This window comes from Moesziomyces antarcticus (assembly GCF_000747765.1).
Source record: "Moesziomyces antarcticus DNA, scaffold: scaffold_v10010, strain JCM 10317, whole genome shotgun sequence".
Taxonomy (NCBI): Eukaryota; Fungi; Basidiomycota; class Ustilaginomycetes; order Ustilaginales; family Ustilaginaceae; genus Moesziomyces; species Moesziomyces antarcticus.
This window is the reverse complement of record NW_014639000.1, coordinates 356,287-377,386: the sequence shown is the minus strand read 5'-3', so window position 1 is coordinate 377,386 and position 21,100 is coordinate 356,287. Positions and strand designations below refer to the sequence as shown.

The 21,100-nt window shown below is 62.5% G+C and overlaps 6 protein-coding genes across 6 annotated transcripts; 2 read left to right on the top strand and 4 right to left on the bottom strand.

Annotated features, from left to right (window-relative positions):
- Positions 1-316: 316 nt before the first annotated feature.
- Positions 317-2,179, bottom strand: PAN0_010c4057 (uncharacterized protein; the record flags this gene model as incomplete). The annotated part of the gene is made up of 1 exon (XM_014800511.1): positions 317-2,179. The coding sequence occupies one exon, from the start codon at positions 2,177-2,179 to the stop codon at positions 317-319; it is 1,863 nt and encodes a 620-aa protein (XP_014655997.1).
- Positions 2,180-4,275: 2,096 nt separating this feature from the next.
- Positions 4,276-8,244, bottom strand: PAN0_010c4056 (rab guanyl-nucleotide exchange factor; the record flags this gene model as incomplete). The annotated part of the gene is made up of 1 exon (XM_014800510.1): positions 4,276-8,244. The coding sequence occupies one exon, from the start codon at positions 8,242-8,244 to the stop codon at positions 4,276-4,278; it is 3,969 nt and encodes a 1,322-aa protein (XP_014655996.1).
- A 304-nt stretch (positions 8,245-8,548) lies between these two features.
- On the bottom strand, positions 8,549-11,086 carry PAN0_010c4055 (tRNA-dihydrouridine synthase 2; the record flags this gene model as incomplete). Its single annotated transcript, XM_014800509.1, has 1 exon — positions 8,549-11,086. The coding sequence occupies one exon, from the start codon at positions 11,084-11,086 to the stop codon at positions 8,549-8,551; it is 2,538 nt and encodes an 845-aa protein (XP_014655995.1).
- Positions 11,087-12,057: 971 nt separating this feature from the next.
- Positions 12,058-12,852, top strand: PAN0_010d4054 (phosphoglycerate mutase-like protein; the record flags this gene model as incomplete). Its single annotated transcript, XM_014800508.1, has 1 exon — positions 12,058-12,852. The coding sequence occupies one exon, from the start codon at positions 12,058-12,060 to the stop codon at positions 12,850-12,852; it is 795 nt and encodes a 264-aa protein (XP_014655994.1).
- Positions 12,853-13,027: 175 nt separating this feature from the next.
- On the bottom strand, positions 13,028-13,876 carry PAN0_010c4053 (macrophage activating glycoprotein; the record flags this gene model as incomplete). Its single annotated transcript, XM_014800507.1, has 1 exon — positions 13,028-13,876. The coding sequence occupies one exon, from the start codon at positions 13,874-13,876 to the stop codon at positions 13,028-13,030; it is 849 nt and encodes a 282-aa protein (XP_014655993.1).
- Positions 13,877-16,011: 2,135 nt separating this feature from the next.
- On the top strand, positions 16,012-20,493 carry PAN0_010d4052 (sulphite reductase hemo protein, beta subunit; the record flags this gene model as incomplete). Its single annotated transcript, XM_014800506.1, has 1 exon — positions 16,012-20,493. The coding sequence occupies one exon, from the start codon at positions 16,012-16,014 to the stop codon at positions 20,491-20,493; it is 4,482 nt and encodes a 1,493-aa protein (XP_014655992.1).
- Positions 20,494-21,100: the final 607 nt, after the last annotated feature.

Sequence of the window (21,100 nt, the reverse complement as noted above, 5' to 3'; positions counted from 1 at the left end):
CATCTCGCATCGGATCCAAAATCGGCCCCCTGCCATCCGAAGCCGAGTCATACCCGCAAAGCCCGCAGAAGGCCCCACCGCAATCGCCCCAACCTATCCAACAGTGCGCCGGGCCAGCCACACTTTCACCCCTAGCATGAATATTTACACTGAATCGAAAATTGAAGCGTCCGTTCTCGACGAGGAGCTGCCTGATCGCTAGTATGTACAGATCAAAACGAGACGCACAGTGTCAAAGCGCCGAACCTGCGGCCGTGAGAGAAAGCAAAGAATAAGAGGAAAGTCCGTGCCCCAGCTGCATCGTGGGCGATACGCATCACAGACGGACGAGCGGGGATGGTGCAGCACCAAAGGCGCGCATCGATCGGCATGGAAGCATCGCATCGAACCGAGACGAAGGCTGCAGCACGCGCAATTTCGACGCCGCGCCACGCGGCAACGCACGCAGAGCCGGTTGCAGGCCGACGTTCTCCTTTTCGTCCCCAACGTCGGCCGTGCTCTGCCGCGACCGGACGCGAATCGTCGTTGCTGCAGCTGAAGAAATCGCAAACGGCTTCATCGCGATCGTGGCAAATCCGTCTTCGTCCACGGCGATGCTCGCATACCGGTCCGCAGCGATGGAGACAGCCTTCTGCAGCCCCATCGCAACCGCGTGCTCCTTGCCAAGCAGCGTCAGCAGCCGAAGGCAGTCGTCGTCCGACGCGATCGATACCTTGACTCGAGCGCCACCATGCTCGTGGACCCACGCATGCAGCGCCTCCAGCGGATCGTCGCTCCACTGCTCATCCGAGCTCGTTTCGCCGTCGCCGTCGTCCTGAGCGGATCCATCGGTGCTGGAGAGAGGAGCGCCCTCAACGTCGCGCCTAGGATCCACATCGGGATCGCGCGGCTCGGCTGCCGCTCGAGGCCGCGCAGGGAGGAAGCCACCGAGGCTGGTGCAAGCGGTGATTCGACGGATCGAGATGGTCTGGTCCGGCGGCGCATGCACCTCTGACCACGTGATGCTGTGCGCGCGGCGCGGTGGCGAACGACTGCGACCACGCACGGGAGCCTCGTCGGCCTCGTCCTTCTTCTTCGCAAACGGAGAGAAGGAGAACGAGGCGTTAAAGATGCCTTCACCGATGCCAACGCCCGTCCCAAACTTGGGCTCTTCGACGCTGCGTTTGCGCACGACGGGCGCGTGAATGGGCTGCGCCTTGTGTCCGTCAGGCTCTGTGGCCGCTGCGGCCATGTTGCGCCTCCCCTTTGGTCGATGGGGTCCGCGTTGACAGGCACTGAGCGTGTGGGACCAGTTGCCCCAGAATCCGGACGAGATGCTCCCAAAGATCTCAAACTCGACGCGCGCGCCGCGTGCAGTGTCGCGCGACACGGCCACCGCCCAGTCCGACGTACGGTCCTGGCCGTAGATGAGCGCCAAGTCGTCGATGCCGATCGCCTCGATGCGACCGTACGTGTCGTAGATCCACTTGTGGTGCGCCTTGATGTACGCCTTGAGCACGCCGAGGTACTTGAGCCGCGTGCGCTCGGTAGGATCGCGCGGGATGAGGATGGCGCCGTCTCCGCCCGAGCTCTCGAAGCCGATCTTGACACTGGCCGGGGTGCCTGGAACGGTGGCACCCACGTCGATGCCCAGACAGCGATAGTTGGACGACATGCGTGGACCCATGTCGAAGAGCTTGGGCACCTCCTGATCGACAGCCAGCGGCATGGGAGGGTATGGGCCCTCGGGCGGCGTATCTGAGCGGAGCTTACGGTGGGCGAATGTTGGAGATGTCTGCTTCATAGCGGCCGACAGAAGCGAGTCGGATGCTGCCGATCTGGACATGGGGACGGATGCCAGAGATGAGCCGACGCTCGACGTCGCCAACGATGAACGTCTGGACGATGCTGCTACTGCACCAGCAGCATGACTGGACTCGTCCAGGTCCATCCAGTCCGAGGCGTTGGAGCCAGCGCGTGAACGCTCGCGGGAGGCGGAGCGATCCGTCTGACGGGCGAGGCTCATGTCAGCCGCATCGGACAAGGCGGCGGGACCATCGACGGCATTGTAGAGGACGATGAAGGAGCCATCGCGAACGTAGCCGACGTCTCCAAGGCGGAGCGGGGACGGATTCCAGAGGGGCAGGCCTTCTCCCGCAGCGTACAAGCAGCTCGCGTAGATGTCGGCAAAGCTGGGCATAGAACCGACGGAGTGCAGGAAAGGAAGAATCGGTGTAGTGCGTCGTTACGAAGAGACCCAGCAGACTGCAAAGGCAGCCGTATGCGAGATTGATATGAGGTTTTTTGAGTTTTTTTTTGTTTGTTTTAGTGTGGGAGACGAGAAAGAAAAGGTGTTTGATGTATGAAAGATCGAGAGGCGGAAAGAAGAAGGGGGTGAAAGGATGACGTTGGGTTGACCACGTCCAACGTCTTTTGTGCTTACGCTGTGTCCGGCGCAAAGACACAAGGTGGGATGAGAGGATGATGATGAAGGTGTGGGTGTCTAGGAAGTATCCTCTATATGAGTTCGAGGAAGGGCGGATGGATGGAATGGTAGAGGTGGTGGTGGTGAGAGGAAAAGGCCAATGGCGGGTGGATGGAAGGCTTTGAATCACACTGTCGGCTGAGCCCGTGCGCTTAGGTTCGGCTGTGCGGCTGCGCTTCGAACCTTGATTGTGATGGTGAAGAGGCGGTGCACTGGATCGCTATGCGTCGCAGGGCCGGACTGTCTAGCACAACAGTGCGCCAGGGCTCTCGTCGTCGATATAGGCTGATTGTCACCTGCTGCGGCTACTGTGCACCACCTCGCGGATGGACTGGATGCCGAGCTCGATTGGTAGAGTTGGGAATGGCGCTGTATGGGAAGCACGGAGCTTTCGGCGCTAATGCGGCTCTGTCCAGGCGAGCGGGGAGCAAGAAGCGAGCGCTGAGTCGACAGTGCGATTGTGCTGGTGCTGGTGTACGGCCGTATGCACGGCGATGCACGCCCAAAGTGTTGGTCTGCGGATGCAGCGGCTGCAGCTGCGGAGCTGCTTGGCTTTGGCTCGGTTGCCTGCTGGGCTGGGCTGGGCTCAGTCGCGTTCGGTCGGCGAATTTTTTGGGGGCGCTTCGACACGCGTCCGTCGGTGTTGGTCTCAGCCGGCCTGCAGCCGAAGATGCAGAATGTGGAGGAATCGCCTCGCAGTCGAGTGACTGCAACGGTCTGGCTACGAAGCAGATCAGCTACGCCGACAGTCTCTAGACTTCGGGCAAGACCGGTTTCCTCCGCCGGTCGCGTAAATGAGGTGCGGACTTAAATGACGTGCAGAATCTGAAAGTGCAGTGGAGAGATGAAAGACGGTCAGTCCCGCAGATGAAGCAGCTCTTTTCTGGATGGCGCCACTCGTGGATGCGGGGGTATGCTCTTATACCATTGGACGCTCGATACATGCATTGGATGGATGCAGGCGCGTGCGGCATCGCTACTGCTATTCTCGACGTGGTCTCGATGGCAAATATGAGCACGGCTGCGGCGATATTCCCGCGACGCAGACTCGCCGTAAGCCCTAGCGAGAGTTGGTGTGCCTTGCCGACGGAAGAGCATCTGGCGACTCTCAGCCACTCAGTCGGGACAGTGCTAGAGGCTAGATCTCGCTCGTCGTCATACAGTGCAGACCTCTCAAGATCACTGCGGACCATGGCTGGTGCTGTCCATGCTTACCCCGCAGACCAACACGGCGACAGGGACTGAGCCTATTCCCCTTGCGCACACAAAGCTTTGTCGAATAAGCTTAGCTCCATCTTGATCGCGCGGTTGCGAGGGCAGGCTATGCAGACCAGAGCCACTATCCACTGGAGCATCCGCTGCGGGTGACGACGGTGTCGCGTCGCACTCGACCCCTCATTGCGTCAGAGTCCCCACCAAGGCGGCCCTCCCGCTCTCTGTAAACTTTCTACGATCACTCAACCTTGTGGGAACGCTACGAATCTCGTCCGCGTTCGGTGCTTCTACGCTCCTGCTCACTGCTCCTGCTTTCCCTTCTGCCCGGCTATGACAATAGGTTCGAGTCATGCACCCCACACTCCACTGCATGGCCCCACTCAAACACAAAACTCGGCGAGTCACACGCTCGCACTCCTATCCGGCAGCCAAGGACTTGGCTAGCGTGAGAAAAACAACCTCAAGCTTCAAACGTTATCGAGCATGCATCGAACTGTGATTGCCGAAAAGCGGCATGGTGTGAGGATGCGCCGCCGCTTCACTGCCGAATCGGATCAGCCGGGAGCGCGTTCGGATGAACCGATGTCACAGTGCTATCACGGCTGCTGCTGCGACTTTGCGTCGGCATGGATGGAGCAAAAGTAGTGCATCACCGAGCCGCTCACCGGGTTCACCGCCACCACGCTGTTGCCCAGCCGCTTGTGGCACTGCGGGCAGGTGCGCGACTCGCCCACCTTGACGCGCCGGCTCTGCAGCCGGCACAGCGTCTCCTCGACCTGCCACTGTCGGTTGGTGCGGATCTCGCGCACCACACGCGCCTCGTGCTGCCGCCGCGTCAGCTCGCGCAGATTCACATCCACGAACCCGGCAATCTGCGACACGGGCACCGTCGCAGGCAGCAGGGCCAGCGCCGCGCCCAGATCGATCCGCGCCGCATGACGCGCAAGCAGCCCCAGCGCAGCGTCCAGCTGGATCGCCTTGCCGCCCGTCGCGTCCAGGTAGATGCGCAGCAGCGTCAGGAACACCTCCGAGTCCGCGCGCTGCTTCTGCGCCTCGTCCGCCAGCAGGCTCTGCTGGTGGTTCGATCGGCTCCCCTGCGCCAGCTGGCGTTGCGCTTCGCTAGACGTCGATGTCATGGCAGCGCGGTACTGCCAAACGTCCCGACAGTATGCCTCGGCACGTGTCGGGTCCTTGAGCTTGCGCACATAGATGCTCAGCGCACCCTCGTGTTGCCCCATCCTGCCCAGCAGCAGCGCGCGTGCCTCGAGCATGTCCCGGTCGTCGTCGTCAGCGGGCAGCCGCACCAGGATCTGCTCCGGTCGGTACTGCGTCGATGTGCGCAGGAATCGCAGCAGCTTCTGCATCACCGCCGCTCGCTCGCCCTCGTCTTGACTCTCTCCGTCCTCTCTCGTCGAGCTCGCAGCTGCGATGCTGCCGCTCGAATGGTCTCCCGCGCTGCCTTGGAGTTGCGCGGCTTGGCGGAGGTAGAGCTTAATGAGCTTATCGTGCAGTTCTGGATCCGCCTCGCCCGCATGGTCGATGATGTACTCGAGGTACACCGCGCACAGCCGCTTGTCGAACTTGTTCAGGTCGTCGACAATCTCGAGGCGCGGCCACGAGCCCACCTTGCCCGTGTCCGCCGTGAAGACCTCCATGCCCAGCTCCGCATCCACGTCGAGCAGCCAGTGCGACGACTCGACGATGACGTCGATGAACTCGGGCCCCAGATTCTGCAAATACTGGATGGTCGGTCGCACTTTCTCTTCGACGTCCTCCTCGTCCTCGGCAAACTGCCTGAGCAGGCCGAGCGCCTTGCTGTGCATCTCCTTGCCGCCGTACAGCGCGATGAGCTCCGAGTACTTGCTGCGCTCCTTGAGCAGCTCCTCCACCTGCTCCACCTCGCACCAGTTCTCGATGCGGCACAGCGGGCCGATCAGCGCCGGCTTGGTCTGCAAGAACACCTTGAATAGCGCCGTGTCCACCGTCTGCGCAACCGCGATCAGCTCGTCCTTGTCCATCTCGCCAAACGGCTTGTTTGGCAGCGACAGCAGCCAGTTGGTGTCGCGCTTGATCTGCGACATGGCCATGTGGTCCTTGCTCTCGTGCTGCGGACTCGCCTCCAGGATCGGCTTGAAGATTCGGCGTCGATCCGCCAGAAACTTGCCCAGCGCATCCAGCGCCTTGCGCCACGACGCATCGCTCGTGCCAGCCGTAGCCGTGGTGGTGGTCGTCGTGGCTGTGGTGCCTCTGCTGTCTCGGCTCGCTGCCGAGCCCGTCGCCTTCATCTCGGGCGCGTCTTTCGTCGTTCGGACAGAGCGGATCGATGCCACCTCGGCGTGCTGATCTGTGTCCGCCTTGGCCGTTGCTATCGATGAAGCTGTGGTCGCGCCCGTCGTCGTGCGCGTCGGCTTTGGCTTGCTCGCACCTGCTTGCGACGGGCTCGAACTGAGACTGCTTGAGGCGTGCGGCTCGCCGACAATGCTCTGCGGCCGCCGTGTCGGTAGGAATGCGCCTAGTCGGCTCCTCGCCGCGTTGGTAGCCGACGTGGCCAGCGACTGCGTCTGCGACGGTAACGAGCCCGAACCGCTAGCAGGGCTGCCTACCGATGCCTCGTCGCCACGCAGCCTGGCGGGCATCTTGCCGCCAAAGATGGGGAACCACTCGTCCCTGCTCCGACTCAGCTCGCCCGCCACCGCCGCCGGATACAGCGCGATGACCTTGGCCGGGTTGGTGTCGAGCTCCAGAAACATCTCGATGGCCTCGTCGAAGCGCTCGTCGGCGAAGAGCGCCAGCGCAAAGAGCGACTGCACGTGCGCCCTGCGCTCGTCCTTGTCCTCGAGAATCACATTGTCGACGCTATCGAGCAGGCCGAGCGCCTCCTCGAACTCGCCCTGCTCGACGAGCTCGTTGATCTGCTGGCCCCACCCGTGCATCTCGAGCTGCCACACGGTGCTGCCCTCGCGCTCGAGCGTGGTGCGGTCGGTTGGCGTGACGACGACGTACACCGGTGGCTTGTTGCCGCTCGACGGCGTGAGCAGCCGCACCTGCGGGGGCGACGACGCACTCGATGCCGGCTTTGGCGCGCCGGACGCGGCTGCAGGCGGGAAGCACAGCGTCTGCACCGCGAACAGCGTGCCGACAGAGCGGATCTGGAGCACGGGATGGTGTGCGTTGGATAGCGAGCTGTTCTTGAGCGACGGCACCGAGCCGCTTGGCAGCACGGCAAATACGTACGGCTTGGCAAACGCCAGCTCCTGCGGCGTCGCACTCCACTCGACGCCCTCGCGCCGTGTGGGTCGGCCGTCGGCGCCCAGAAAGATGCCCGTGCCGTCGCGCACGAACAGCACCTCGCCGCCGTCGACGTGGAGAACCGCCATGCGGCCTTTGCCCGCTAAGCCCATGTATCCACCAAGCCCGCCGAGCGCAGCGCCGAAGCCGGCGCCCGCACCCGCGGCGCCTGAGCTGCTGCCGGCCTGGCCGCCGTCGGCTGCGGCATTGGTGTTGGCGAGGTCAAAGTCGTCCACGTGCCAGCACGACGGGCTAGGCGCGGAGAGGTCGACGAGCGGGCCGGCGGTCGAGTTGGTGGGTGGCTGTACGTGTGCGCCGCGGCGGAGGCTCGCTTCTGCGCTGCCGTACGCCGACGACGGATGCGTGTACGCCACAGTCGACTCGGCCGCGAGCGGGATGGCGATGGTGCCGTACTCTGCGGCGTTGTAGCCCATGAAGAGGCGCGTGGGCGTGACGAACGCGAGGCTTCGTGGTGTATGCTGCAGCGCCACCTCTCTTGTATCCCAGAACTCGCCGTCGACCCAACGGAAGAGGAGGAGCTTGCGCTTGACGCCGACAGCGAGCACGGTGACGAGCGTCATGACGCCCTCCTGGCCCTGTGCGTCGGCTGCGGCGCCGCCGAACCGCGCGCCCTCCATGGCCTTTCGGCGCTCCTCCTCGCGGTACTTGACCATGGCGTCCATACCGCGCATGCTCGCTGTCTGCCAGTCCTTCGAGGGCACGTCGAAGACGCTCGATCGGTTCCGCTGCGTCTGGGTGCCCATGCCCATTGCGCCGCCTGCACCCGACTGGGTCTGGTCGCCCACAGCGCCCGGCTTGAATGCGCGGCTCACCGTCGCCGTCGTGCCCCACGGAGCGCCTGCCCTCTTGGTCGCACGTGCACCCAGCGGGCCCGGTCCATAGTCCGGAGTGGCAGGAGCGACGCGTTTCTGGATGGACGTGTCGATGCCGAACGTCGTGGCGCCTTTGGTCTGCGTGAGCTGCGTGCGCAGTTCGAGCGTCGACAGATCGTGCAGCGCCACGCACGCGTCCGAGAGCGACACGAGCACGTTGGCCTCCTTGACGACGCCGAGCTGGTCGATCTGTCTGCGCGCAAAGTTGTGCGCATGCTGCACCGGCTCCGAGCCCGAGGCGGTTGGCGACGCCGGGTGGGTCTTGTAGACTGCGAGCGAGCCGGTGGAGGAGCCGATGTAAAGTTTGCCTGCGTGGGTGGTGATGGCTTCTGGGCGTGGCTTGATGCCCGTGAGCAGCGGCGCGCAGTCGAACGCCGTATGCATGCTGCGCGTCTCTCAGCTCATGAGCTGGCACCAGATTACTAGTAGAGGAAAGGAGAGATGGTGGGGATCGTGAACCCTGGATCCAGGACGACCAAAAAAGTGGAGGCTGATCATCCGTTGTGAAATGCGCCGCGTGCTGCCCAACGCGGGTCTGTGCGTCCTCCCTGCATCCCACCCGCTCCTTCATCTCGTGCTCATCACTACCTTCGACATGTAGGACAGACCAATACGATTGCAAATGCGGGAAATCTACACGGACTCGGAAACAAACGAACTCAGGTACACCAAGAACCAGGAGTCTAGGCTAGGGAACTACACGGCGTGCGGTCCACCTGCCCGTGGCGGCACACTCGCCCGGCTGGAGCTCGTAGACGGTCCTTGTATCGTCGGCGAGATTGACGAGGTCGACCTTGTAGGGCTCAACAACAACCAGCGCAAAGTTCTTCTCGCTCTGCTCGAGCATCCTCTTCTGCTCCTCGTTCTCCTCCTTGCCCGGGCTTGGCAATTCGAGCGGCCAGGGCGAGCTGGTGTCGTCCTTTGGCTTGGCTTGTTGCAGCCTGTCAGCGTTCGGGTGCGCCGAGCCAGGAGTAGGTCGACAGAAGGACGCAAGGAGGCCTGGGTTGAGCTTATCAAAGATGCGCTTGCGTTCCTTGTCCCAGTCGAAGGCGTCGATGGCCTCGCTTCCGGGCGCGCGTGGCGGGGAGAGACGCTCAAAGGGAAACAGCGATCGGAGCGGGTGTCCTGGCGTGGGGAGCACATGAACCGTGCCCGAAATGCGGAACTGGAGCTGGGCAGATTCGATCCACCAGGCGATCTCGCACTCGCCGCCGCGCGAGCCGTCGGGGCCGTGCGCACGCAGGCTGCTCTGCGACGTGAGCTGCTGCACCTTGGGCGTGCGCACGTCGGTGGTGGTCAGCAGACACGGGCTCGATCCAAACGACGCATTGTGCGGCGCAATACCGCCCGGACGATCACCGTCGCGCTGCTCGTTGACAAAGCCGCGGTGCACAACGTAGCGCACGTGCGGCTTGGCGGCATCATGCACCGAGCTCGGCGGCTCGACCGTGCTAAAGGCGTAGTAGAGGATCGACTTTTCGTCCTTGATGTTGTCGCTCACGCTCGTCGCCAGCAGCTGCTTCCACTCGGGCTGCGGCGAATTGTCCGTGGCGCGCTTCTGGCCGTCGCCGGAAGCATGGCCATCGCCCACGCCCTGTCCACCCTGCTGCGAAGCGCCGCCGCTGGCATTGTTGAGCACAGCACCCAGCCTCTCGCCGTCGAAGCCGCCAGCGCTGGCGGAGCGGTGCGAGACGCGCTGGGAGAGCGCCGTGCGCAGATCACCGAGGATCTCGTCGTCCACGCTGAGTGCACGCACCTGGTCGACGTCGATCTTGAACACCGTCGCGAGCTCTTCATGCGTCTTTGCCTGTGCAATACCCGTGCGCAGGGCGGACAGCTGCTTCTTGTTCATCGGCTTGGCCTTTGTACCGGCGTCCTTGGCGACGGACTCGGCGGGCTTGAAGGCGAGCTGTGCCATGCAGTACTTTGTGTTGCCGATGGGATTGTTGAGTGCGAGCGAGTAGCGCACCCACTTGGGTGCGATGACGTCGGGGATGCTCAGACTGCCCTGTGGGCGGAAGCACGATGGATTGGCCTCCGCGCCGCGCGCGACCATGGTGGAGGTGACGCCGGTGAGCTCCTTGATGCGCGGCGCATTGACGGCGTCCCACACGTCGCCGTTGCATACGACGGGGATGGTGCGGCCCATCTCGGCCGCGAGCGTGTTGACGTGGTCGACGATCTCGCGGAGGCGGTGGAGGAGCGCGGGCTCGCGTGGGCGCATGTCCTTGGTGCGGCAGTGGACGGTGAGGCACTCGATGGCACCGGTGCGCACGATCTTGTCTACGAGCTCGATCGTAGCCTCCTGGGTGGGCAGCAGCCGGATCTTGCACGTGACGGCGACGTGCGGAGGTGCGGCTCGACGCATGGCCTTGAGCGTGTTGCAAAGCAGTACGGGGGTGGAGAGCATGTTGGCACCCATGCCTGCGTGGGTGGAGAAGGGCTTGGGGCAGCCGCAGTTGAGGTCGACGGCGGCAACGTCGTCTGCCTGCGTGATGATCTTGATGGCCTGGTAGGCGAGATCCGGGTTGGCGCTGCCGAGCTGGTACACAAGATAAGGCCTTTCGATGGGGTGGCACGAGAAGATCTGCTTGTGCTCCTTGAGGTATTCGACGACGCCGGTGGTGGGGTTGACCTTGCGCTCGCAGCCGATGATGGCGCGATCGACGATTTCGGGGCCCCACACGAGGTCGGCGCCGTACTCGAGCGAGAGGAGGCGCGTGGGAAGCGTGCCGATGCGCACCATGGGCGCGAGGAAGATGCCGTTTTGGAAGGTGAGCGTCGAGGTGCACGCGGGGATGGGGTCGAGATCGTCGACGTGGTGATGGGCGTTGTCGGGCAGGGCGGGCACGTCGTTGTACGAGGTGGAGTCGGCGGCGACAGCCTCGATCTCCGGGGCCGCGGCTGCACCATCGGTCGCAGCGACGTGCGAGTCTGGCTCGGTATTGGAGTGCATCTTGGCGCGCTTTGCCGGGGGAAGCATGGATGGCGAAGGCTGTCGGAGCTGGGCGACGGAAGGCATGCTTGCGTTGACGAAGGTGCGGACGGGCGGTGAGTGCGCTGAAGCCGACGTAGAGCGCGAGCTGAACGTGTTCCCTTTTATGAAGGATCTGGCGAAGATGTGCGAGAAGCTAGAGGATGGACAGAGCGGACGAGTCGATGCGGTAAGGTTGACGAGGGACTTGGCGCGGATGATGTGCGTAGGGAGCGCCGAGAGCTGGTGCATGAACTCGAGTCTATTGGAGCGCGGGGCAGATCACGACCGACGAAACGGTTGCGAAGCGATATATAGGCTGTGGTGGAGAGGGAGGGACGGAGGAGCAGCTGCTTTCGTGATGGTCCGAGCGGGTGAGGCCGATGAATCAGCCTCTGCGGTCGAAGCTGGACAAGCGGAGAAGGACAGATAGGCGGGAAGCTGATGTATCGAAGCGCCTGTCGATCGAGGCGGCCGGCACAGATGCGAGGTGTAGAGAGAAATGCGAGAAATGCGACCTTGGTTGGTGGGGAAGAAACAATTCCTTCTCGTCATCGTGCTGAGCTGCCTCGTTTCTTTCGTGCTCCGTCTCGAAACAAAGAAATGAAAAAGAAAAGCAAGTCCACCGCTGACCAACTCGGCTGTGTGGAGGCTGGCGAGCCTTTTTGGGCCTGCGCGCCTTTGCTAAGAGCCGATGGCCTCTGCCTCCGCTCTCGGTCATGCGTCGTTGTTCGAGCAACCGAGCGTTTCGTTCTCAAGAGACCGGCATCGCAGAGGTGATAGTAGTGTCGTATGCTCGGATGGGTCCCCTTGCCCAGCCCCTGCCTATCTGGTATACATGCACGCTCACAGGCAGGTGCTGTTACAGTGTTTCCGTGCCAAACTAAATCGTTTTGCCAAAATTTCTCAAAATTGAGGTGCTGAAATTGGCGGCAAAAATCCGATTTAACGCTGGGAGTTAAACGACGATCTCACACTCACAAATTTTGCCGCGGCTGTCTCAGATGCCGGCTCTCGGATGTGCGGTGGGGCCGGGGAAGGGTTCTGAGCTGCGGACAAGCGCACAAGCGAGCTTTGCTCCCGCACATTCTCACCCACGCCCTCTCGCCGCTTGCCTTCCTACCCTGTCCATCCGCACTGCCACGCTCTCGAACGGCCACAACCATCCGCAACACGCACTGTCGCATACCAGAGACTAACTGCGTAGGCGCTTTGTCTTGGCCATGCTCGACACGATCTACATCTGCCGGCACGGCTTCCGGATGAGCTGGGTTGGGGCCGAGACGTTTCTGCCGACGGGACGACCGCGCGATCCCGTGCTGACCGCACACGGCCAATCGCAAGCGCGACATCTTGCCGACTACTTCCTCTCGCTTCCCGCGTCGGAGCGACCACAGCTCATCGTGAGCTCGCCGTACTACCGGTGTCTGCAGACGTCGGTGCCTACGGCGACTGCGCTGGAACTGGAGCTGGTGGCGGAACCTGGACTTGCCGAGTGGTTCCCCACCGTGACACCACGCACGGGGGTGCATCCATCGCCAGCTCGCGCGCAGTACATGCAGGAGTTCATCCCGCAACTCTCGCTGTCCTGGACACCCATGCTGTACCCCGACGCGGACGGCGAGTCGATATCGCAGCTCCATGCGCGTGCACGCCGAGTCCTCGATCTGATCTCCCAGCGCTGCGAGCAACTCGGTGTCCAGCGTGTGTTGATCTGCAGCCATGCTGCAACCATCATCGCAATGGGAAGAGTGCTGCTCAATGATGACGCCGACGGCAAAAGGACCGAGTTCATCGGGGCAGGTACGGCGTCCCTTAGCAAGTACGTGCGCAGCAACTCTGAAGGCAACTGGACGCAGCACTTGAATGGCGACGCCTCGTTCTTGCCAGGAGGCGTAGAGAGGGAGTGGCACTTTGGCATGGTGCCGGACAATGTCAACGAGGACGGAATGGGGCAAGGCTGGTCCGACCCCGAAGCTCCTGCGACCAAGCCCACCACCATGCAGACCAAGCTCTAGATATAGATACCCACCCTCACCCCCACGCACAAGAATCAAGGTTGCGACAGCGAGATATGTGCAAAGACAAGCGACGATGCTAAAGGAGGTATCTGACAAACATGCGGGGGAGGAAAACAGCTTCTAGCGAACGGATGCGAGTATGGACCGATGCGAGCTCATTGTGCGGAGGTTTTTACTTGTCAGCAGCGATGTTTCGGCGGTAGGGAGCCTGGGGAGCAGGACCGTTAGCCACTGTGGGGTAGGCTTTGCAGTTGTAAGTAGCAGCGGGTTTATGGGCGGCGGGGGTATTTTTCTGGCCCTGGTAGAAGGTGCTTCCACCATACACGCCTACGAACTCGCCGCTATCACCCTGACAATCCTCAAAGGTGCCCTGTTGGAACTTTCCGCCATTGGTGTTGTAGTACGCGCCCATGACGTCGTAAATGTGTGGGGCGTATTGGGCTGCTTGGGGACCGTACGCCGCGCGGAAGGAAAACTCGTAGGCGCTCATAAAGTTGTTCCACTCCTTGATCTGAACGTACTTTCCCTCGCTTCCGGGAACGTTGTTCGAAAACACGAGGCCTCCTTTAGGGTTTCCCGTACCGTCGGCACCGTGTGGGTCGAGTTCTCCTCCATCGTCACGCGCTTGGATGTTGAGCCCCGTAAAGTCACCCACTCCCGTAACTTGGAGGAAGTTGGGCGTCTTGACGAATTGCACGCCCTTGATCGCTCCGTTGGGAATCAAGCGTGTACCATAGCCAGACTTGAGACAGTACGAGACGACCGACTCTTCGTTGGCACCGATCTGCGAGTTGGGGTTCATGGGCCCCCACAGGCAAAAGTCGTTGGCATTGTTGATGAACACGTTCTGGCACAGCGACGAGCCCGAGGAGGCGCCCCATTTCTTGCACTGGTTCGAGCCGGATTGGTTGGCTTCCCACTTGTCCGGAAGATTGTTCACGTTGAAGTCCGGTTTGTTCTGCGCACGTGCCGACGAGACAAGCACGGCTGCAGCGGCCAAGGCGATCAAGGAGCGAGTCATTTTGCGTCACGAGTAAGGTGGGCAGAGTTGGCGAGTCCAGCTCGATGTATAGGTGGGAACACAAGAGTATCGATGCAAACAAGGCCGGCTATATGTACATCTGGTGCTTGCCGCTGTATTGACGGCCGTCGATGCATGGAAGCCACTGCAACGGACTAGTTTCAGGCCGATCAGCCCGGACCGCGCCGCGAACGGGACCAAAGCGGCAGCGCACCAAGGAAGCTTCGGCGACATTTACGTGCGGGGCGCGTGCCACAACGCAGAGCGTCATGAGCAGCAATGCATGAAACAAGCTAGGAGCGCATGTGACGATCATTCCAGCGTGGTGCAGAAGAGGTACCGCGATGTGGGACGTAGCTCAGCTGCTTCTTTCGGCTGAGAAGCAGCTGCGGCGCACGCGGCGGTGTGTAGAGTCTAAAAGAGTCGATCGAGTCTACGGTACGCTGCAAGCCCGGCAGAGAGAGAAGGGGCCCAGGCTCGTGGTTCACAGGCTAGTTGCGTAGAGGGGCCAAGCAGAGGGAGGGACCGAGTGTTGCGGTTGTTTTTGCAGGTGACGTGAGGCGTCGTTCGCGAAATGTCAGAGGCTGCATTGTGCGAGTTGGACGGCGCGATGCGAGGGGCCGGTTCGCGCCTCGGGCAGCTTGGCGGTGGCTGCTGCTCGAATGCCGGCGAATGCCCGCCAAGCGCCTCGGCACTCTCGACTGTCAAAGAGCGCGCCAGCACCGATTTTCCCGATTTTTCCCGTTCCATATAAACAGATCTCGATGCCGTCAAGTCTAACAGTTTGGAGAATTCGCCAAGCTCAGTTGGCTCTAACACTTTGAAAGAGAAAACTTGGGGGTATCTCGCGCCCAATCGGAAGCGGCCGATTTTCGGTCGCAGGCGGCGGCGGGCGGGGAAGGGGGAACAGTGCGGACGGCAGCCCCGAGTGGGGGTTGGGCAGATTAGATGAGCCGGAGAGAAAAACCTCGCTCGAAAAAGCAGGCAAGTGGGAGGCCGGATTGCACCATCGACGACGGGCGATGGCGTGCTCCCCGCATCCGCACCCCGCTTCTGCCCCTACTCCTTTGTAATTTTTCACGGCCTCGTCGGCACGCTGCCCCCAGAGACTCTGGAGCCCGAACGAGGCGATTTCTTCTTGCCCTCAGTGCCGATTTTCTCGCCGGTCGAGCTGGAGTTGGAAGACCAAGGCGAGAACCGGACCGACTGCGCGGGATCTAAAGTCGACGCGATTCAGGTGGGCCACTGTTGCCGTGGACCCTGAACGTGGCCCACACCCGGCGTTGCGCCGATTCCCGTGCCATCAATCAACTCTCTCGCCACAACAGGCTGATTTTTATTATAGGAAAGTGAAGGCGACTCAAGTCAAGTAGGATGACTGTGACACTTTTGGCAGGCTCTGATGCAGCGACGAGGGAAAAGACAGGCTCGGGGATGCGAACAAGCGAGCGGCGAAACTGTGCTGACCCTAGCAGCGAGGTGAGGATGGTGTGCTGCTGCATGGCTTGCTTGCTAATCCGCGCGCGTTGCAGCGCCGCGTCGACTTAAGATGGCCACCCGCCATCACAGACTCGACCGGCAATTTCCCTCACTGCCTGCCTGCCTGCAGTGCGCCCAAAAAAAGGAAGGAGGCGAGAAAAAGTGAAAGTTGCGCGCAGTTCTTCTTGCGGGCCCTTGGCAATTGTTTTGCGCCGACGCAGAGGGTTGCTGAAGGGTAGATTGCATGGCCGCGATGCCCTGCCTCTTCTCATGCTCAAACGCTCAAACGGAAGGTCCGGCCTGTCAAGCAAGAGAGATTCGCCTCCTCCGCTCGCCCTAGTCATACCGAGTCCCTGAGCCTCGCGCCCGCCTTTGCCATCCCCATCCCAAGGCTCGCCTTCGTTGTCGCTCACCACCACCACCTCCCTTTCCCCACCAACCATTTCCGGTCCGTCCGTCCGAGCACGATCAAGCCCTAGCGTTCGTCTCACGCTCCGACTCTCATCGAGGACTCCCAACGTACCCGGTCCAAAGCCGAGGGTGGCGTACGTCGTCTTTGTCGTCTGACTCTCGTTGGATCCCCCTTATCACTGGAACACCTCCTGCCAGACACTCGTTCCTCTCTCCCTCCTCTCTCGCAACATCAAAGCATCAAAATGAGCTCCGTCTCCGCTGCTGGCGCCGTCGCCCGCATCGCCGCGCTCGCGTCGGCTACCCTCGTCAACGTCGCTTCTTCCGGCAAGGCCTCCTCCTCCGCCTTCTCCTCCGTCGTTGACAAGGCCGCTGAGCTCAACGCGCAGCTCGAGCTCGAGCAGCTCAACCAGCATGTCGAGCTCGGCTCCGTCTTGACCCAGCTCAAGCCCACCGGCAACGGCCTCATCTCGGTCCTCTCCCACCTCCACCAGCAGACCTTCACCCGCCTCGTGCCCCACCTCCCCAAGCTCGTCAACACTCCCCTCGTATTCCACGTCGCCAGCGCCGGCGAGCACAGCGATGTCATGGCCCTCCGCCAGTCCGGCCTCATCCTCCTCCACTCCTCCACCGCCGCACAGGCCCACGACCACGCCCTCCTCGCCACCAAGATCGCCACCTCCGCAAAGCGCGCCGTCCTCCACTTCTTCGAGGACGTCTCTGGCAACGTCGAGGAGGTCACCAACGTAGACCTCGCCTCCTTCATCGGCTCCGTCGCCGCTTCCTCCAGCTCCGACTCGTCGCCCAAGCTCAACGGCAACGCACACGCCAACGGCGTCAACGGCCACGCCAATGGCACCAACGGCACCAACGGCCACGCCAGCGCCGCCGCCAGCGAGGCCGGCTTCGACGACCTCGAGTCGGCCATCGACGCCGCCTACGAGGACGTCGCCGAGCTCGTCGGACACGCTGTCGAGCCCTTCCAGCTCGTCGGCGCCTCGGACGCCACCAACCTCGCCGTCGTCCTCGGCGCCGGCTCCGAGGTCCTCCAGGACTACACCGCCCCCCACAACGACCTCGCCGTGCTCGACGTGCGTCTCGTTCGCCCCTCGTTGCCCCAGCGCCTCCTCGACGTCATCCCCGCCGGCGTCAAGCGCATCGCCGTGCTCGAGCAGAGCATCAAGAGGACCACCAAGCTCGGCCCTCTCTTTGTCGACGTCGCCACCGCCTTCCAGGGCTCTGAGCGCGCCCTTCCCTCCGTCTTTGTCAGCGGCACGCTCGGCCACATCCAAGACGGCGACAAGACCGCAAAGGAGCTCATCAAGGCGCTCGAGGCCTCCAAGCCAAAGCACTCGTTCGTCGTCGGCGACCTCAAGAAGCTCGCTGCCCGCGCACAGGCTGCGCCGGCGGCTGCCGCATCCTCCGCCCCCGTCAGCGTGCCCAAGCACGAGGAGGCCTACAACCTCATGCTCGAGCAGGTCTTCACCGACCGCCTCTCCGTCATCAACTCGGCCAACGAAGACTCCGACGACCACCCCGCCGCTCGCACCCCCGAGTACGCCTTTGGTCAGGTCCTCGCTCAGCTCGAGCAGCGCGACCAGCTCGTCCGCGCCGTCAACGACGTCCTCCGCGACGGCGGCGTCTCCACCGAGCTGCACGAGGCCCTCTCGCAGTGGCTCGTCGCCAAGGCCGACGCCAAGAAGAACGTCGCTGCCAGCAACAAGGTCGCCTCGCTCCTCCAGTCGTCCGCCTCGGCCGCTGCGCTCGACAAGATCAAGTCGCTCTCCTCCCACCTCGTCCTCAAGAGCCGATGGATCGTCGGCAGCGACGCCTGGGCCTACGACGCCGGCATGGGCGGTGTCCACCACGTCATCGCTTCCGGCCGCAACGTCAACATGCTCATCTTTGACAGCGTCCCCTACACAAAGCGCGACGCACAGGCGGCTCACAAGCGCAAGAAGGACATCGCCCTCTACGCCATGAACTACGGCAACGTCTACGTCGCCAGCACCGCCATCTACGCCGACTACACGCAGGTCCTCCACGCGCTCATGGAGGCCGACAAGTTCGACGGCCCGTCCATCGTGCTCGCCTACGTCCCGTACCGCACCGAGGATGCGCCCGCGCTCGACGTGCTGCGCGAGACCAAGCTCGCCGTCGACTCGGGCTACTGGCCTCTCTTCCGCTGGGACCCCAGCGCAGAGGCTCGCGGCTCCGACGTCTTCCGCCTCGACGGCGTGCGTCTGCGCGAGCAGCTCCAGCAGTTCCTCGACCGCCAGAACCTCTTCACCACGCTCGTCAACTCGCGCCCCGAGCTCTCCTACGACATTGCCGCCTCGCAGGGCAACGCGCTCCGCGAGCTCCAGCGCCGCAAGGCCAAGGAGGCCTACGACAAGATGCTCGGCTCCCTCGACGGCCCGCCCCTGCTCATCCTCGTCGCCTCGGACGGTGGCAACGCCGAAAAGGTCGCCAAGAAGCTCACCGCGCGTGCCAAGGCGCGTGGCGTCGCCGCTCGTCTGCTCACCATGGACGACTACCCCGTCGCCGACGAGCTCAAGGACGAGAAGAACGTCGTCTTCCTCACCTCCACCGCCGGCCAGGGTGAGGCGCCCCAGAACGGCCGCTTCACCTACAAGGCGCTCCACGCCATGCCCGTCTCTACGCTTCCCGACACGGTCAACTTCACCGTCTTCGCCATGGGTGACAGCCACTACTGGCCTCGACCCGAGGACGCGCACTACTACAACAAGCCCGGCAAGGACATCGACGTCCGCCTCGAGCAGCTCGGCGCCACGCGCATGGCGCCCATCGGTCTCGGCGACGACCAGGATGCCGACGGCTACCAGACCGGCTACAAGATCTGGGAGCCGCTGCTCTGGAAGTCGCTCGGCGTCGACACGGTCGAGGTCAAGGAGGCCGAGCCCGAACCCATCACCAACGAGCACATGAAGATTGCCTCCAACTACCTCCGCGGCACCATCAAGGAGGCGCTCGAGGACAAGTCGACCGGCGCCATCCCCGAGACCGACGGCCAGCTCACCAAGTTCCACGGCACCTACATGCAGTACGACCGCGACACGCTCGAGGAGCGCAAGGCCGCCGGTCTCGAGCCGGCGTACAGCTTCATGATCCGCGCGCGCATCCCCGGTGGTGTGGTGACGCCCGAGCAGTGGGTGCAGCTCGACGACGTTGCCGAAAAGTACGGCAACCAGACGGTCAAGATCACCACGCGCCAGACCATCCAGTACCACTGCGTCGTCAAGAGCAACCTCAAGGCGGCCATGCAGGGGATCAACAAGTCGATGCTCGACACGATCGCCGCGTGCGGTGACGTGAACCGAAACGTCATGTGCTCGCCCAACCCGAACCTCACCGAGCTGCACGAGGACGTCTTTGAGTTCTCCAAGTCGATCTCGGAGCATCTGCTGCCTCGCATGAACGCCTACCACGAGATCTGGCTCGACAAGGAGACCGACAGCTCCAAGCAGCTGCTCGTCGGCGGTGTGCTGCAGGACTACGAGCCGCTCTACGGCCCTTACTACCTGCCGCGAAAGTTCAAGATCGCCATTGCCGTTCCGCCGCGCAACGACACGGACTGCTTTGCGCACGACATTGGCCTCATCGCCATCGCCGACCCCAAGACCAACCGCCTCGCCGGATTCAACCTGGCTGTCGGAGGTGGTATGGGTGTGACGCACTCGATGAAGGCCACCTACCCGCGTCTGGGCAGCGTGATCGGCTTTGTGACGCCCGAGCAGACGCTCGACGCGTGCCGCACCGTGATGCTCATCCAGCGCGACACGGGCAACCGTGCGAACCGCAAGCAGGCGCGTCTCAAGTACACGATCGACAAGCACTGGGGCGGCGCGGACAACTTCAAGGCCGAGGTGGAGCGTCGTCTGGGCTACAAGCTGGGCGAGGCGCGCTCGTACAAGTTTGAGACCAACACGGATCTGTACGGCTGGACGCAGGACTACAAGGGCAACTACCACTGCACGCTGTGGCTCGAGAACGGACGTGTCAAGGACGAGCCCGGTGCGCCGTTCCGCACGGGTCTGCGCGAGCTGTGCAAGATCCACAAGGGCGCGTTTAGGCTGACGCCCAACCAGCACATTATCGTGTCGGACATTGCGCCCGAGGACAAGGACACCATCGACGCGCATCTGCGCAAGTACAAGATGAACAACTGGGAGCACTCGGGTGTCAAGCTGAGCGCGAGCGCGTGTGTGGCGTTCCCGACGTGCGGTCTGGCGATGGCCGAGTCGGAGCGCTACCTGCCGCTGCTCATGGACAAGGTGGAGGCGATCTTTGAGGCGAACGGGCTGCGCTCGAGCGATACGGTGTTCCGCATGTCGGGCTGTGCCAATGGCTGTTCGCGTCCGTGGATGGCCGAGGCGGGCTTTGTGGGCAAGGCGCCTGGGCAGTACGTCATGACGCTCGGAGGCTCGCACAACGGCACGCGTCTGTCCAAGATCTACCGCGAGTCGGTCGACGAGAAGGAGATCCTCGACATCATGAACAAGCTCGTGCCCATGTATGCGCAGAACCGCATCGAGGGCGAGTCGTTTGGCGACTACGTCATTCGGGCGGGCGTCATCAAGCCCACCACCGAGGGCAAGGCGTTCTACGAAGACATGTGCCCCTCGGACGTCGTGCCGCCCTCGGCTGCTGCTAAGAAGGGACCTGCCCAGGCCACCGAGCACTACGATCGTGCCTCGTCGGCATAGTCACTCCCTCCCACATCACCACAAAAAAAACAACACAGACCCGTTTCAACACTTTTGGTCTGTTTCCCATTCCCCCCGCTTTTTCCCTTGATGCTTCTTTATGCGTACATATGGCCGTTGGTGGCCGCCGTTTCGAGTGTTGCAAAATCATAGATCGTTTTCGAGATGATGCGGTGTGGGCGTGCGGAGGTTGGTGGTTTTTGCTTGCGTGTGTGTGAGTGGGCAAGGAGAGTGTGTGCGGGTGGTGTGGAGTGTGGCGATGCGACTGTTGGTGGCTCTGCTTGTCGGGTTGTGAGTGTTGGATACTCTCTCTCTTGGTATGAAGTGGATGCGTCTGCAAGTGCTAACTTGGTTGCTCGATCGACTTTGGGATGTGTATTTCCTTATCCTTGACCTCTGCTGGACCGCTGCTGCCTGGTGCGGTAAAAGATGGATTCTGACAAGACTTGGTTCCAACGCACGACTCTACCTCTGCAAGTCGTAGCTCGGCGACTCGTCATTGAGTCCTGACCACAGACGGTAAAGCAGCATGGACTCGAGGTTAACCTCTACGATGATCTGCATCAAGATCCTCTTGTCAAGCTTGGGTGACGTGGCGTTGTGGTTG